Source organism: Pan paniscus, chromosome 10 (assembly GCF_029289425.2).
Source record: "Pan paniscus chromosome 10, NHGRI_mPanPan1-v2.0_pri, whole genome shotgun sequence".
NCBI lineage: Eukaryota > Metazoa > Chordata > Mammalia > Primates > Hominidae > Pan > Pan paniscus.
Window position 1 is genome coordinate 29,024,793 of NC_073259.2, and position 18,305 is coordinate 29,043,097.

General features: G+C 36.2%; 1 protein-coding gene across 3 annotated transcripts in view; it reads right to left on the bottom strand.

Annotated features, from left to right (window-relative positions):
• The window catches only part of MSRB3 (methionine sulfoxide reductase B3), a 189,102-nt gene that overhangs the window by 130,350 nt on the left and 40,447 nt on the right, over positions 1 to 18,305 (bottom strand). For all 3 annotated transcript variants that reach the window (XM_057299408.2, XM_003824792.4, XM_034935506.3), the window contains 2 exons: positions 10,261 to 10,369; positions 8,592 to 8,669 (listed from right to left, as the gene is read on the bottom strand). In XM_057299408.2, coding sequence (XP_057155391.1) covers positions 8,592 to 8,669; positions 10,261 to 10,369 — 187 coding nt within the window. The remainder of the gene's footprint in view (positions 1 to 8,591; positions 8,670 to 10,260; positions 10,370 to 18,305) is intronic.

Genomic DNA, 18,305 nt, shown 5'->3' on the forward strand with positions numbered 1-18,305 from the left:
TGCCATCTCTATCTCCCGGGTTCAAGTGATTCTCCTGCCTCAGCCTCCCAAGTAGCTGGGACTACAGGCATGCATCACCATGCCCAGCTGATTTTTGTATTTTTAGTAGAGATGAGGTTTCACCATGTTGGCCAGGATGGTCTTGATCTCTTGACCTCGTGATCCGCCCGCCTCAGCCTCCCAAAGTGCTGAGATTACAGGCGTGAGCCACCGCGCCCAGCCTCTGCTAAAACTTTTAAGACACGATGTTTCCAACTGGTGAGCTGGATGGCTTCTGTATCTTTGTTTGACAATGTTATGTGATGGGTTCTTTATCCACGTGTAAAACACACTGAAGATATCTATCTGATTAAAATTTGTGCAATTCTTAATAACTATTTTTCAATAAAAGAATTATTCATTTACAAAAAAAGCTTTGTGAATTACCTCTGAAGTACTTGCTAAAACTTGCACATTATTTTTTATAAACTGCCTTTAAGTAATTTCAAAGTTTGTAAACTGGAATAATATTAATTTTCTGATTCATGTTTATTCAAACAAGATAAATGAACATGAATTACAGTTAAAAGTTTTCCCTATTATGTTTCCCAGTTTATTCTAACTATCCATTCTAATTCATTGTGAAAAATGTAATCCATTTGGAAAATTAACTGAAGAACTAAGATTGTTATTTAGGTAATACGAGGCAAGGCAAGATTGTTCTTCCCTCACTTTCCTTTCCCCAAATAATACAGATACACACATCTTCACACACCTAGGTATTTTTGTATCTATTGCTTCAGTTCTTTTCCGTGTGTATATAACTTTTTAAAAAGAAAAATGCAGTTATAATTATCTTTGTATATTGTTATACTTTGAATCATGCCTTGCGATAGTTTTCTAGTTTCTCAAATGGAGTTGTTCTTTCCTTTTCTTATGCCAAGCTTTTATGTTCTTTTCTTTCTTCTAAAGTCATGCTTTGGCTGTGTTTTTACTCCCTGTCTCAAGCAAGTCCTTTTCTTCCAATCCAGCTGTGGTCTTTCTCTGAGTTTTCAGTTGAGTTGAAGATAGAAAAGCAACTGTCTGTATTACAAATACTTTTCCTATAAATCATTGTATGGGGACAAGACAGGAAGGGTCAGTGGGCTGAGAGAAGTCAATTTTATATTCTCTTCAAAATAATATATTACTTACTCAGCTATAACACAACTTTAAGTAAGCCACCACTCAGAACTCTAGTTTATTTCAGAACAGTTTCTTTATACTGGAAAGCTTTCTTTGTTAAAGGATTTTGAATAAGGTGAGAGGCAATTCAAATCTTTTAAAATTCAAGTTAAATGTACTTCGTTAGAGGTTAAGAAACATTTTCTGGAATTATGAGCAATTTCCAGCTAGAGTTCCACAAAAGAAAGCTTAAGTTAAATTCATGTTACTCTCCATAACAGAATTCCACAGTGACTGAAATGGTTGTTAAATATCGTAAGGAGAGTTTTAAAAGGGTTGAGGAGACGGGATTTGAGTAGAGAGGAAAACGGGAAAACTCTTATCTTCTCACTGTGCTCTTACATCCTCCCCCGCCACACACACACACAAAATTGCATCACAGAGGGAAAAGTTCATGTTGAAAGTCTCTTTTAGTGGTGAACAGAATAGCATGCATGGAGTAGCACAGTTGAGTGAACTGTGTGTGGCACTGGACTGGAATTTTCTCAGTGAAAGGGCTTATGTTCTTAAAGAGCTGAAAAATGGCTTAAATTTTCTGGTAGCCTAGAATAAAATTGCACAGGAGGCTCATGTGTAATGTAGCATGTGTGAACAGTCTTGCAGCAGAGTTCCATTTGAAATGTAGCAACACAGCTGGAGCTGTGACTCATCACACTAATATCCACTGTTAACAGACAGACTCTGTCTAATAAAGCCTGTACTTTCTCACATTGTAAGGATTTTTTAGGCTGCTGTGATAGTATGATATGTTCCCAAAACTTGGACAGGCCACTTGTATTTAACATTTGTTGAATACCTGGCATATTCGAGGCATTTTTCTGCATTTAGTTTTTACACCTGTTTGGTGTTATTTACCCCATTTTACAGGTGATGAATCTGAGATCACACATCTGGCCTGATATTCAGCAGGCGCCACTAGCTGCTGTTAGTCAGTGCCTGTTCTGATTGTTTGATGAAGATGAAGGGACACAAAAATTTCCAGTAGTAAGATAGACATTTACAATAGTTCGTGTCAGTTGGCATCAATCTTCTCAAAAAATGTAGAGAGAGGATTTTTTTAAAGAAAAGATTAGTGAAAATTTGGAATGCAGCTATTTGAGAAAATGTGACAGGGAGTCAATAAGTGAAAATAAAATGACCTCCCAGTTTCAATTACTAAAATCCTGCCCACAAATCCAGCTGCTGCCCTAGCTCCCAGATGTTGAATGGCCTGATGACTTCCTGAACATTGGCTCCATTTTCTTGTCAGGATTCCAAGGGACTTCCCCAAGGACAGATAATAACCTGCCTGAAACTGAGTCCTTCTTGATGACCTGCCATGATGGATCTCATTACTTTTGGGCTAGCCCTTCCCACATTGAGACACTTTTCAACTTTCAACTTAAGTACTTAAGTACTGTGACAAACAGATTTTTCAAACAATTGAGAGATGTGTGTGTGTGTGTGTATGCATGTTTCTGTGTGTTCCATTTGTTCCAACGATGCTAAGTGAAATAACCAGAGTGACTAAAATAAAATATTAAAATTTCATTCTACTATAATTCTTTAACTTTCTTCTTTTTTAAATGTTTGAGTGCTACTATTCTAAATCCATTTGTATACTGGCTGTGTGATCTTCACAAGTTACTTATCCTCTCTCAGTTTCCTCATCTATAAAATGTGTTGCTGTGAAGATTAAATGAGTTCACATATATGAAGCACTAAGAACCATGCCTGACATACGGTAAGTGCTGTAGTAAGTGTTAGCTATTGTTTTAGCATTATTATCATTATCATTAGTGAACCTATAGAAAATGAGCTATTCAGTGGAAGGCCTGCTGAATAAGTGTATACAAAATATTAAAATGTCCTATGTGGTTCCTCAAGGTCTCAAACAAAATTATCAGAAGCTGATTGCACATGCATAGTGTTGAGGTTTATCAGCTAACAAGGAAAAAAAAGAGTTCCCACTGAGGCTGTTAATTAACATCCCTATTTCCTTCTTTTTCCAATCCCAGAATCTATCTTGTGCACTGTTATGGCTTACATCTCATTTTCATCATGCTATTACCTCACTATCTATCTCACAAAGTTCAGATATGCATGTGATCAACAACTATTTGGTGATTATTATGTGCCGGGGCTATAAATATAAATATGACTAAGGTATGGCTTTGCCATTGTGAAATTCACTCCAAGAGGGTAGACAAGCACATAGGCAGATAATTATAAAACAAAGTAGAAATTGCAATGATGGAAGCGCATTCAAAGTGCTATGGAGCAGAGATGAGGGACACCCACGTTCACACTAGAAGGATCAGATAGGGCTTTATGGAGGAAAAGATTCCACAGCTTAAAAGATTTCCAGTAGGAATTTAGATGCCTTCTCTGGCATCCAAGGACTTCCTTAATTGGTCCCCTGTAACTCCCCAGCCATATTTCCCATTACTCCCAACATAACCCACCTTCCCACTCCTATTGGACTAGTGTTCCATATCCTTGAAAAATCCACTTTTGATTCTATCTCTGATTCCTCTTCTCATATGGTATTCTCTACTAGGCAACCTCCACCTGGGAAAAACTGAACCCCTCTCTTGGCCTGGTAAAGTGTGTTCTCATCTCCTCCAAGAAGTCTTGCCTGAGTTTGATGTAGTCATATTCCTTCCTATTACATACAAAAGCATTTCAAACAGGCACATTCAGAGAGACACTAGCATTATTTTGTCATATTTTATAATGGTTTGTTGTGTTTTTCTTACTATGCCAAAAAAGTAAGTACGTTGAGGAAAAAAATATTTCATAAATTTATTTTATTTATTCCACAATACCTAGGAAAGTGTCAACCAAAGCAAAATATAAATGGTCAAAAATACTTTCTGATTTATTTTCCCAGTGTTTTCTTTGGTTTATCTGATGTGCAATAAATTCACTTTATGAAGTTTTAAAAGTTCAAATAACCAGAAGAGAAAACATTCTTACTTCTGTCAGTTAATTTACTAACTGAAAGTCAGTAGTACTATATGAGAAATAAACTAGCTTGGTAAAATTTGTAAATGTGAAGAAAATGTGAACCATGGAATAAATTATACATTAGGTTTATAAGAAGGCTGTGAATGAGGTTCTTGTACTTGGTAAGCAGTAAGAAAGCAGTATATTGTTCAGAGAGGGAATGTATTTAGAGTACAAGTTTGAAAATGAAATGAGAATAATTGAATAGCCTTTTTTGTGAGGAAGTAAAATACACACAGCAGTCAAGTAAATGATGAGGATTATGCTCATATATGCATGCACACACACATATACTTTAAGTGTGAATAAAATAACAGAAATAGCAGTGGGGGAAATGATCTTTTCTTTTTTTTATTATACTTTAAGTTCTGGGGTACATGTGCACAACGTGCAGGTTTGTTACATATGTATACATGTGCCATGTTGGTGTGCTGCACCCATTAACTTGTCATTTACATTAGGTATATCTCCTAATGCTTTCCCTCCCCACTCACCCCACCCCACAACAGGCCCCGGTGTGATTAGATACTTGAAATTCAGCACTCTTCTTATTTCTTCTGTCTTATCTATTTCCCTCCCACTATTATTTCTCATACGGTTCCTCTAGTTAATCTGTTCTGTCTAGTTTTCTACCCTCACTCCTTTCTAACAAACGGAAACTCCACACACTTTTCATACACACACACACACACACACACACACACCTCAATTGTTTCCTACACTTTTGTTCAAAGCATAAAACCAATTACCTACAGGGCCCCTGATAGTGACATTAATTTACTAGACTAGTGAGTGGTTTTGAAACTTTTGCTCCTGAACCCCTAAAAGAATTTTGATATTAAAAAATAGACTTCGTGCTCAAATAAAGTTAGAGCCTCTCGCCTCTAAATCCATCTTCTTTGCCTGCTCTGCTAAAATGGGGCTGGGCCCTTTAAATACTTCTTTCTTTGTCAGCCAGCATGAGGTCTAACTTTGCCAGCTGAGGGCACAGGAGACAGACTCCAGGAGCAAAAGCCCTTTCCTTTCTGGTTTCAGGATGCTTGCTTAACAAGCTCCTCTAGTGCTTGCAGCATATTTCACATCCAGATCCCACAGCCCATGCAGTTTCTCTGCTTCCAGGCTTTTGCAATGTGGGCAGCTTCTCTAGTGCCAGGCTCCTGTTATGTGACTGGACTCTCCTGCACCCATCTCCTCCCGTGTACGCAGCTTTTCCAGCAACCAACTCCTGCAGAGCACACAGCTCCTTCTGCACCCAGCTTAGGTAGCATACTCTACTTTCCAGCTACACGAGTGGCTTCTTCAGTGCCAGGTGCTGCTTTCTGTGCACAGCGATGAGCGGCACCCAGCGGCTACAGCTTCCCCTGGCGCTCCGCTCACATGGTTTGGTAGTGGAGCGCCTCCACTGAGATGCCCTGCAAACAGCTTTCCCCAGCATCCCAGAGGGTAAATTTCCAGCAAATTTCAGATTTCAGGAAAGCTCCAGCAAGTTGCACCATCATGGCACCATAACAACTTCTCTGCTGTTTAGTGGCTACAGCCATGCCCTCTCCAACAAGGTCTAGCCCTCAGCCCTGTGTGTACGGAGGGGTGCAGAGGATTCCTAGGGCTGTCTATCTCAGTTCCTAGGAGTCATGATTGTTTCTTATGTCTGCTATTCCTGTATTCTTTAGAATTTCTTTTCATTTCTTACCACCCAATCCCTTATTACCACAATCCTCTCTTACAGTTCATAATTCTGTAAACCTTACTGTTCAAAATACTGTGTATTCTGTGTCCTGACTGGGTGCTGACTGATACATGCTTCCTCATATATTTAAATTAAGTTAAAATGTCTTATCAGAAATTTTTTTAATTGCAGAAGATTAATTTTCTGGTGTTTTGTGTACTTTACACATACGTAAAATGTAGATTTGACAAAACCTTAGAGATACATATTTAGATCACTGAGCAGATGAAGTCCACCATATAATTTACAAAGCCAGTCCTCACTGTCAAATTAATCAACCAAATCGGATGTATTCTGTGTCCGAAAAAAAGACTTCCAATTATTTCGTTTTTGTTCATTTGAATAAAGATATGAATACATGTTCTCATGGCAGCCTTCTCACTTAAGTAGGCTAGTAGAAAATGAATGGACAGTCAGCAGATGGAGAGACAGACAAGCAGGCAGACAGGGAGGTGGACTGTGCTGTGCCAGGAGCCTTGCCAAGGTGAAATACGATTTCACTATTTTTTACCAACACTTTTTTAACCTTGCTTTCGAGTCTCTTTAAAGTTGCCGAACTGTCATTTTGTTTGATGCCCTGGAGATTGTACCCCAGGGCAATACATAGTAAGATTTGGGCTGGGTGAAAGGTATGTCATCTTTTGTGAGGTGGGAGAAGGGTGGTCATGATAGAGGAGATGGGAGGAAGACGCAGCCAACCACAGACTCTCAGACATATCAGTTTCAGGAAAGTACACATACAGAAGTTGGCACTAGACCAATGAGCTACTCGACTACATTCTCCAGTGAAGGATACAGCAAGGAATTTTTCCCAAAATAGACAAGAAAACAAGTAAAAAAGAAGCAAACAATTAAAAGAAGAAAAAAGTAGAATGAAAGTATTAAATCACATTCCTTATAAATGTGGAAAATAACAGCTCTCCTTGTAAGCACAGAAGTAGATGAAATAGAGGCAATATCACATCAAATGTGAAACCTGACTCCCACTAGCATCTATGTTTGGATAAGGGTCTTGCTTTTAGGATTTGTGACTCAAAAATCTCACAAGGGTTAAATCCTTCATTTACAGTGGTTCTGTTTCTTATTTAAAACAGTAAGTTTTCTTTAGATCCCATACTTTAGTGAATCACATGATAGGGAAGGGGATGGAGAATCTGAATCAAAAAGTAAAGGGGATGTGGCCAATTTTTACCATTTGGGATATTAACAAGTTTAACATGGCTCAGCAACTATCTTAAGTGTTATATCAACTATTATGACATAAGCTAAAGGTGTTGAAACATTATATAAGGAGTGTGTTTTCTGAGAGGAAATGGGTGACAATTTGAAGGGTCGGTTTTTTAACAGAAGGAATACGTAAGAATTCAGAACAGATTCTCAACCAATGGTAATGTTCAATAAGGTTTGTGCAATGTAAGAAACATTTTTTTAATTTCAAGGAAACCACTGTTTCCTGTTATTTCTGGAAAATCAGTAAATGCTGGTTTTTTAAAAGAGAAACATTTATGGAGAGATATTAAGTGTGTTTTAGCTACAAGTATCAGATCCTTGTTTATTTATTTCCCCTAAGAAACTCTGTAATTCTATTTTAAATAAATGACATTTACTTTTTTTTTTTTTTTTTTTTTTTGAGACAGAATCTTACTCTGTCGCCCAGGCTTGAGTGCAGTGGCACACTTGGCTGACTGCAACCTCCGCCTCCTGGGTTCAAGTGATTCTCCTGCCTCAGCCTCCCCAGTAGCTGGGACTACAGGCGCACACCACCACGCCTATCTAATTTTTGTATTTTTAGTAGAGATGGGGTTTCACCATGTTGGCCAGGCTAATCTTGAACTCCTGACCTCAAGTGATGCACCCGTCTTGGTCTCCCAAAGTGCTGTGATTGCAGGCCTGGGCCACCACACCCAGCCAATGACATTTACTCCCAATTAAGGTTTCTGCCTTTTTATTCCCCCAAGTCAGCAACCCATGGGAAGCATAGGGCTTCTAGAATTTTCTCCACCTAGATAAATAAGTTTTTGGTAAAGATTTCCCTTTCTTGAATAACATCCATAATCTCCAGAATACACTATCTGAATGAACTATTTTAGTCAGAAAGTCCAGTGTGCTGCCTGTTTTATGGTAAACTGTTGGGATCTTTAAAATAAAGATTTTGAATCTATGCAAAAACTGTTAACCTCATATTACATAATTTGCTTACCTATGTAAAGGTATGTTCCCATGTTACATTCAATACAGGTATTTCCCTTCATTGCAAAAGTATAATCTACTTGGTGGATTTTATTCAATGTGAAGTATATACATGAAGAACTTTTCATTATGTTCCAATAAATATTTAAGGCCATCATTTGAAGATTTAAAAAATCAGTAAATGCATAAACATTTCTATGCTTGCCAAAATCTCTTTCATAGCTCTGCTAAGCACCATGGTTACTGACATGAACAAGTTAATGTCGGGTATTTTAAAGATCCAAGTAGTGCAAAATCAGCCAGTCTGTCACACTGGTAATTTACCATGAAATCAATAATTACTTTTGTTTTGTTGGGGGTAAATGGAAATAGAAAAACAAACAGAAGAAAATTCAGCAATGGAAAGATTCTAAGATGAAAAAGCAATAACTAGTTTGCTGCCATCTATGATACAGCCATACCTATAGGTTTTCAACATACTTACTTAAACAATGGAGTTCCACAAACAACACATTTATATATTCCAGGATCTTTGTGATGTGTGTATTCTCCTTCAAAGGCACTGATAAATAAACAGATCATTTAAAAAATTAAAGTTAGCATTATTTCTTACAGAATGTATTTGCTTAAAATATATTTCTCTAATAAATCTTTCAAGGGCTTTTTGTCCTAGAATGAAAACAAACCAAACATATGGAAATCTGAACTTTACTAATATATTTCAAATCTATATAATAAAATGTGCATATAACTACTCCAAACTAGTGCAAGTTACATAAAAAAATCAAGCCATCTAGTTATGTAATGCTTAGAAAAAGATTTTTTTCTATTAAAAAAAAAAGCCTGTAGTTTAGATTCACAGAAAGAACATTACATAAGATTTTGCTACTTTACAGTGTACAAGAGTATATACCAGAAAATGCAGAAGGGTCCAAGACTTCAAGTGGAAGGAGTCTTATTTTTTGGTTTGAAAAGGAATATTGCAGCTTTAAGGGAATATTTTTCTAAGTTAACAATCTTAAAGGCTAGGAGGTCATTCAGCTAATACAAATCAGCTGTGCTAGCCCAACAAAAAGTCTATGTGCTCTGCAGCTTGTTTTTATTATCCTTTCACCCTCTTTATGAGGTCCAAATTTTTTATAAACAGAATTTTTAAGAATGACCTAATCTCTGGTTGTTTGTGTGCATTAAATCATTTTGCTAGTCATGTACACAACAGAACGGATAGAAATCCTCGCAAGCTGAGACTGAAGTCCACTGCTAGCTCATTGTATGCTAAGGTTGGACTTCGTCAGAGATTCAACATTTGGTAAATTCAGTAAACAGTAGATACTGTGACAGGAAGAGAGTGTTGCCTGTTAACAGGGATCCCATGTGTAGTAGAGAGCTCTTTCAGTTCATGAATGAAAACAAGAAGTTACATCATTAATAAATTTGGATCAGAGGTAAGCTACGGTCTTACGCCAAGCTCCATGGTATAAATTAGACAACAAAGTCGTCGGACCTTGGCAAGTTACCTTTGAGCTGGAATCAGCTGAGAGAGGCTTTATTCACTAAAAACAGTCTTGGAAGTGAACAAACTCTTTTTTCAGGACTTAGGGCGAACTTCCAAGGACCAAAGCCATGTGAGGGCAGTTATTGAAAATTTTTGACATTCCAACCACAAATGAGCCAATAAATACTTTCTCCACATGTGCTTCAAAAAGAAATTGGAGTTGGGTAGAAAAGAACTAAATTATGCTACCTTCTTTTTGCAGCCAAAACGTCTATACTTACAATGGCCACCTTCAAAATTTCAGCATCCTGGCATAGTGCCAAGTCCCTCATGGTTTTGCTTACTGTGATGTCTTCCCAAAAAATGTACCTAAATCGCTGTTACTTCCACACATTTTGTAGTAAACTAAAAACACGCCCTTAACAAAAGCTCTGTGACTTTATATCAGATATGCAGTATTCATTAAATGGAGAAAAGAACAAATAAAACTTAGTCTTAACCTAAACAACACCATTTTAACCTTTTCAAGGATACTAATTCATAGACTTTAGCAAGTAAGTATAGAATGCTTTAAATTAATTGGCAAGGAAGAGCACTGCAGAGGGCAGGGGGAGAAGAAATCTAGCTCTTAATGACTTTTTATTAAAGCTCACCTTACCTTTCGGTCCCTTTCTCCTGAGTGACATGGTACTGCAGGGGTGTTAGCCGCTTCCTCAGTTCCTGCTGGGAAAAGACCACCTTACAGTTCTTTTTATCCCTACACGACCCTGAAAAGAGAGAGGATATGGGAGAAGAAGCCTTTTTAGCTTGAATCCTAAATAATTGCTTTGGCTGACCGCCACAGCACAGCTTCTGCAGTCACTTGTCAATGACCAGACCAGTCTCTAATGCACTGGAAATGCTTACCTGAACTGCAGCTGATTATTTCTCTACGTTTAAAATGAATGTTTCTTAAGATTCAGATGATTCCACTGGAGCAGTGACAATATGCTACAGCCAGTCTCTAGCATGTGATACTAAAAACTCACTGATCATTCACAAGGTGCATGCTTTATAACTCCCAGTATCCTGAAACCCTTTTTTTTCCAAATAAATTCAAAAGCATAAGTCTATTTACAAACATTTATACTGTATATATAAAATGATGGGCATATTATGTTAAACCGTAAGTCTGCAATAATTTTGCAACTTAGTAGAATAGCCTGAAACCATCAAAATTCCATTTCCATTGTGGATGATTTAACTACCATCCTATTTTTGAGCCCTAAAAATATATTTTTCTATGACCAGGAATTACTGTTCTCCATGATTCCATCAGAAACTTCACTAGATTCTGTATACTCCTTCAAAGTATAAAGATTCTGTATATCTCTTCAAAGACCGTATCTTACCATGTTAAATGGGCAGCAAGAAACTTTCAATAAACTACAGGAGAAGGCATTTTCACTAATGCAGATTCAAGAAGTTCCAAAGAAAGAGTGGGAAAAACAGAAAGGGAGAAAGACAAAGAAAAAAGGAAATGTGAATATTTTTAGAAACCTACATTTTCTTTTTGCAAAGTATATCTAGGAAGACTTTACTGATTAACTGTATTTGAATGGTGAAATAATTCTAATGTGATTCTAATAACAATGGCAGCTTTTATTTCAACCTATACAGCCTGCAGTAAAATGTTCAGACAACACCTGTTTATATGTAGTATTTTATTTTACATGAGCAAATGACTGAAAAGAAATATAACTCCAGGACAGGGTAGCCATTACTCACTGCAGTAAAATTGCTTTTCTTTGCCATCCATCACAGTGGGAAAGAAGCCTGCAGATGGTCCTAAATGTAGAGAGTTCTTGCCATGTTTTGAAGTTACTAGAAGAAAGCTTGCTTAGTTTCCTAAATACTAAATGCAACTTCTTTTGAAATATAAAGAAATATGATTAGGAGTGGAAATGCTTCCCGTTTATTTTACGTTCAAGGTACCTAATGTCATAGTATGAGATCGCTGACCTTAAACTAGGAAAATATTGTCTAGCCGGTTACCCTGACTGTGGTGTTGAAGAAGGATATCAGCTTGCAGAATCCGGGCCACCAAGATAGAGCGGTTGATTCTCCACAAGAGAAAATGGAGGCAGCAAAAGAGCAAGCCACAGCCAAAGAGCAAGATACACCTTGGAGTGGGCCTGCAGGTTGTCAGACAGCACCTCTGCTGACCTTCCACAAATACTTCAGCCCTTCCCTGGCCTGGAAAGATCCACAGGCACAGCAGGCATGTCACTAACGGCATGTTGATCTCTCATCTCACTGGACCCCGTCTTATCCTAGGCTTTATCCAAATACCTACTACTTGTATTTTTGCTGTTATCAACGGTTAGGTAGAAATGTTTCCCTGAGAAATGTCTGTCCTATCAGAACAAGCCTCTCAATAGCTTGAAGGCAAAGTGGCTCTTTCTTAAATAATCAGTCAACAGTGATAGGTGAGTTTCTGCTTAATTCAGTACAGACTTCTTAAAAATTATTTTATTCTCATGTGTTTGTTGGAAGGGTTGTATCTTAGTTAATACTGTCACAAAATCACTAAATGCAAACTTAACATGACAAAATGACTTGGTTAAAATTATTCTTTTCAATGGCATAATTAAAATATGTACAATTAAAATCAAAAAATTCTATCCAAAATATTTTTGTTAATATACGTTCATTCATACAAAAAGACCAATTGTGTTCCCAAAGTTGAGAGAACTAAGCTACCCATCTGTATGTCATTTAGTACAAGAGAAGCAACTGCAGGTTTAAATTACATGGTATTGGATTGCAATTTCCTAACATTGGATGCTTTTCTGCTTTTTTACCTTGAGTCATTTACTAAGGAGTGTTCATAAAAAGTAGCTTAAAGCACAGATGCTTGCAAATCATTTAGGCAAAGATGTTTCTCTCTTTTTCATTCTCCCTCTCTCATGAATCTCTCTTTTCCGAAGAGAATAAAACTGTTGGTCAGTATTGATGAACCATGTCAAGTATTTGTACAAGAAAAAAAGGTAAAATTGAAAACATCTGATTGAAGTAAATAATACAAACATAAAAGCTTTACTAGTGAATGAAGGGTATTGAAGAGACTTTATTTCATAGATTAGAAATTACTTTTGATCTAAACATTCTTAAAAACAGATTGTTTTCCACTATGAAACATCTCATTAACTGTGCTACAGAGACCTCGTTTTAATGGCAAGCCTTGAAAGAGTGCTGCTGTACTCCTTTGTTAGTCTCCATCTTATTTGGGAGGGGAATAAAGATTTCATTCCAGCTTTCTTTGTTTGTCTTTCAAGAACCACTAAAGCAGTATTCACACAAATTTTGTAGGAATGTGCCCTATGTCATAGCCTACAAATTATTTGGTTTTGGTGCACTTAAAGGTCATCTTCCAAATTAGCAAAATTTTTTTACATCCTGGCTTTTCAACCTTAAGTATAAATATTGTTTCCTAACTGTAAGTGAGGTTTGTCCTTTAAGAAATACTAGTGATTATTTGAAGTTGTCAAACTTTGTACATTTTCATTCTTTGGTTATACTATATTCTCAAAATAATTAGGTTTTCAAAGTATATCTAATACCAAAAGGAAATATATGTAGACTAGAAACAACTATTGTGATTTTACATTAAACAATTCAATGAGAAGTTGGTCAGATTTTAATAAATATCTTGCCACACCATTTAATAATAATAATATACTTCCTGGACAATTTAAAGCTATACTATTACATTAGCCCTTCTATCATCAGAACCAAATATTGGTATATATAAACACAGAAAAGCTTCACTTTTGTCTCTTATTTCCCTTCTCCCTATCAGACTCACTTTTCTAAAGTCATATGGTGCCACTGTTAATCTTGAAAAAATCATTTCATTTTGAAATTCTGGAGTAATTCATTGGATGGTTTCCCTTTACTATCTTCACTTAGGTACTGTAATTTTCTTATTACACAGGGTAATTTAACATTAGTATTATATGACATCTGTTCAATGACCTCTAAATTGGCTTAGAAGTATGTTTGGGAAAGATTTTTCCCTTTATTTAAATGTTTAATAGTGTCTTTTGAAGGCACAAGTGAGTGTGTGTGTACACACATGTAACACAATTACATATTTGAGGAGATAATATTGCCATTTTGGTATCTAATCATAACACCGTTCCTTACAGAGTAACTTTGGGATAGATCAGTTCCATCTTGAACCTAGTCCAAGGATATTTTATTTATTGAAATATGTCCAAAGTCTCTTTTTATAGCGAAGCTTGTCCTGTGTTGTTGCCTCAAGGCCAGTATTGTTTCGAAGCCCCAGTATGAAGCTCTTGCTATTAGTACAAATAAACGTACAGCAACAGTTTGCTTTGTGGCTCTGCCTGCTTCCCAGCTACGTGACCTGAAGCAAGTCACCTTTGCTATGTGTTGCCACCCTCAAAGATCTGCTATAAGGATCACAGCCATTAGCACTTACTTCATTTTGATTACAGTGAATTCTGAGGTTAAAATTGTATTTTAAAAGATAGCCAGGTCCAGTATTTAGTGTGCAGCAATCTTTTATTGGTAATTCTTTTTCTATAATAATTCCCTGGGAACAGTATTTTCCTCACACCTTATCTTGTTTTTATGATTAAAGTGGGAAATGAAGGAAGAAAATAAAACTAAAATTTGAGTCCTCCTACATGCCAGGCACATGTCTAGGCACTTTCACATAAATACATTTAATCCTCTCAATAATTCTAGAACGTGGCTGTCATGCCCATTTTACAGATACAGAAACTGAGGCGTGGATAGGTTATAACATACCTTATTAAGGACAAACAGCAAGTAGACTTATCAACTCAAACCCAGGGCTGTCTGACTGCAAAACTCATAGTTGTTATATTTTCTTTCTTCTTCTTTTTTTTTTTTTTTTTTTTTGAGATGGAGTCTCGCTCTGTCACCCAGGCTGGAGTCCAGTGGTGTTGAGTTCAGCTCACTGCAACCTCTGCATTTCGGATTCAAGTGATTCTCCTGCCTCAGCCTCAGCCTCCAGAGTGGTTGGGATTACAGACGCCCACCACCACACCCGGGTAATTTTTGTATTTTTGGTAGAGATGGGGTTTCGACATGATAGCCAGGTCTCGAACTCCTGACCTCAGGTGATCTGCCCGCCTCAGCCTCCCAAAGTGCTGGGATTACAGGTGTGAGCCACCACACCCAGCCAGTCATCATATTTTGTCAGGAAAAATTATGTAACAACTTTTCTTCTTTCTTCTCTAACTATACAATAACTTTCAGCTTAAAAACTAACAAAATAATAAGGGGGAAAAAGTAATAATCACCTCAGTACATCAGAAAAGTTACATACATTTATCTATTAGCCAATGTCTCTTTTCCCTGTATTTACTCCTTCAACATAGGGTCAGTGACAAGTTTCATACAGGATTCTCACAAAGTCTATGAAACGTTGAAAGGCTTTTTAACTTCCTATTAAGAAGTAAATTAGATCTGTTACCTAAACCTTAGAGTACTTTTAAGTCATAAATTTTATATTTCGGTGTGAAAAATCAAAACAAAACAAAACCTAAGGATCCCATAACTTTAATTTTGGTTCTAGAATCAGAAAAAATGAAACTATTAAATATTTTCCCAAGATAATAAATGAATAAGAGATAAGAATGTCTTGTTTTGCTTTGAGTTTAGTAGGTTAAAACAGTAAAGTTCATGTTGAAATACCTTGCTGCTATATTTAAAGGTGGTATACTTTTATTTTTCACTGTAAATTTGGCCGGTTATTAGTTTGTCACTGGAAAACTAAGCAAATTTTTACTTCAGGCATAGTATAGTGTTAGAATTTCTAAATAATTGGCCATTTGGAAAAGCCAAATTTAGTCCATTTTTTAGAATAAAATATAAAATATATACCATAACTATCATTTTTTGTTTGTTTGCGTTCTAGTAATTCAATAAAGGCTTTAAGATAAGACAAACCTACAAAGCATGGGGGAAGAAAAGCTCCTATATTTGTAGAACCATACCTAATTCTGATTTTTCTCTCAAAGTAGACATATATAGGAAAAACATTCCTGAGATTAACATACAATCTAAGATGTCAGGACACTTTTGCTTCAGTCCTCTGGTTTCCACAAAACTAGAGCTGCAGGGTTTACTCTGAGGACCACTGATCCAAGATTTTTGCTTAAATTGTTTAAGTCATCAAAAATGTTGAGTGTTTACAAAGTGTCAGACACTATGCTAAGTAAGATAAATACATTAGTTCAATAATTATTTATTGAGTACCTATTATCTGCTGGCACTATTCTAAGTACTTAGGATACTTTCCTGGAGTACTAAATAGATCTAAGTACTTAGATCTACTTTCCTGGAGCTCCCATTCCAGCAGGAGTAAGGGAAGACAGACAAACTACAATGAAAATAAGTAAGTAAATTATATAGTCTCTTAGAAGGTGGTAAGTATTCAGGAAGGAAAAAGGAAAACTGGAGGACTGGGAGTGAAAGGAATAAGGATTATAATCTTAAATAGAGTGGCCAAAGAAGTCTCACTGAGGTGATATTTGAGCAAAGCCCTGAAGGAGGAGAGGAAGGTGTCTGTGCTGATCTCTGAAGGAAGAGCTTTCGGAACACATGGCAGGAATGACCAATGCAAGAGATGAAAACACTAACAAGTTCATATTCCAGTGGCAGAGACAGAGACAGGTAACCTCGGTGAAAGTGCTAAAACCTGAATATGAATAGATAAGCAACAATTTAAATATATAAGACATATGCTTTTAAACCAGGAAATTTACAACTACGTATCTTAATACAGGCATTGTTTAGCATTACCTCTTTTACTTCCAAGAGAAAGTTTAGTGAATATCCATTTAGCAAAGTGCTACCCTCAAAATAGCTCTCAGAAAGTATTTTTCTGGCTGAACTTTCAACGTATGATCAGAGTGCACGTTCTGCTAATTTGCTTTGTCCACTTAAAGTCATCCTTTTTAGACTATAGATCGTCATTCTCAACTTGGAGTTATATCTGAGAGGATACTCAATGGCTGTTTCTGGTGATGAATTTTGGATGAGCCTAGAGAACAAAAAACCCTTTGGCCAAACAATGCTGTTGCCCTTCTGAAACACTCCAGTAACTCTCCCCTTCAGAGTAATCTTCTGGCCATGGCAGGAAACATCCATAACCAAAGAAAGTATAAAATTAGTACCTGTTCTATTTTTAAAAAACATTCTTAATTTTTACATTTTGTTTCAGTTTTATTTCATCTGTTCTCCAAGCCCTAAACATAACACACACAAAAACAAATCTATGAGTTCTAGGACTCAGAAAAAAGATAATTGTTTCTTCTTAAGGTAAAGATTTGTTCTTTTCTATATGTAAGAAAAATCATATCTTTATATGTCACAATAATAATCACATTTAATGCCTTCTTGCTGTTTTACTTCACATAAGACAATTCCACGAGATCAGTTTCAATTATATTCTATAGATGTATGCACAGAGTTCTAATTAACATCAATGGATATTATAAGCATGCCAAGGCAACATACCATTGTAAACTTCTTGAATTAAACAAGACCATATGTTTTAGTGCTGCATAGTTGAATGATAAAAATGGCCTTCAGTGTGGTTCTCATACTGAAGGTTTGAATAAATACACTCAGAAGACGTTGTCAAGCAAGTTTTCCTTCCAAGGCTACACATCCTGATAAGTTCACCGCTATCAGCACTTTTAGTATTAGTGTATTTACTCTGCAAGGTACTACTTAAATGGGCAAATACAGTATTATGCAATTATTCTCAAACATCTTCATTCATTTCTGCTTTATTTTCCCAAATACATTGTAAATTCTTTGAAGATAAAAACTGTTGAGCCTAATATTAATTTATACTTTCTACAACTATTTATTAAACATCTACAGTGAATCAAGAACTGTGATGAGCACTGGAAAGTTAAAAATAAATAAGGTAGTGTTCCTGCTCTAGGAGAACACATATTTTAGCAGGAAAGATAAGAAAAACAATCTATACAATGTGCAGTCTTACAGTAAAGGTATGTGCAAAGTTTTGTGTAAAGAGAGTTAACAAAAAGGATGTTAACACTTTAAAATTTTTCCCACCTAGATTTAATCATATCTGCTTATAAATGAAATATAGAAAACTCAAATAATACCAACAGCATTCACAGGGTGCCAGAAAAGATCCAAACAGAAAACTACATCTAGACATCCCAATAGATATAGTATGATCAAATGTGCACAAGTCAAGGTGGTCATTACCCTATCCTGATGAAAAGTATGCAGTCTTTCATGTAAGAGTAGCAGCTAATTTAACAAACCAAAAAAGAAACCAGGATAAAATGTAGGTTCAGATTTGAAAAGGGAGAAATTGGGGAACTGAGAAGTAAGGCAGTTTTAAAATTAAGGGGAAAAATGTGCAAACATTTTCTTACTGTAAGTCAAGGGGAGTAAATGTATTTTTCACAGTACTGAAAGGTTATTAACGTCATTTAAAGTTCTAACCTTAATAGTAAAATCTCATTCATGAAGCTACATTATTTTCTTGTTGGGAAACAATAGAAGTTTAGCACTACATTCATCCTGATGAAACATTCATTAATAATTCACCCGAATGACTGTACGATAGAAGCCACATTTTACTTTTCTATCTTTCATTTGTGTTATAAATTTTTAATT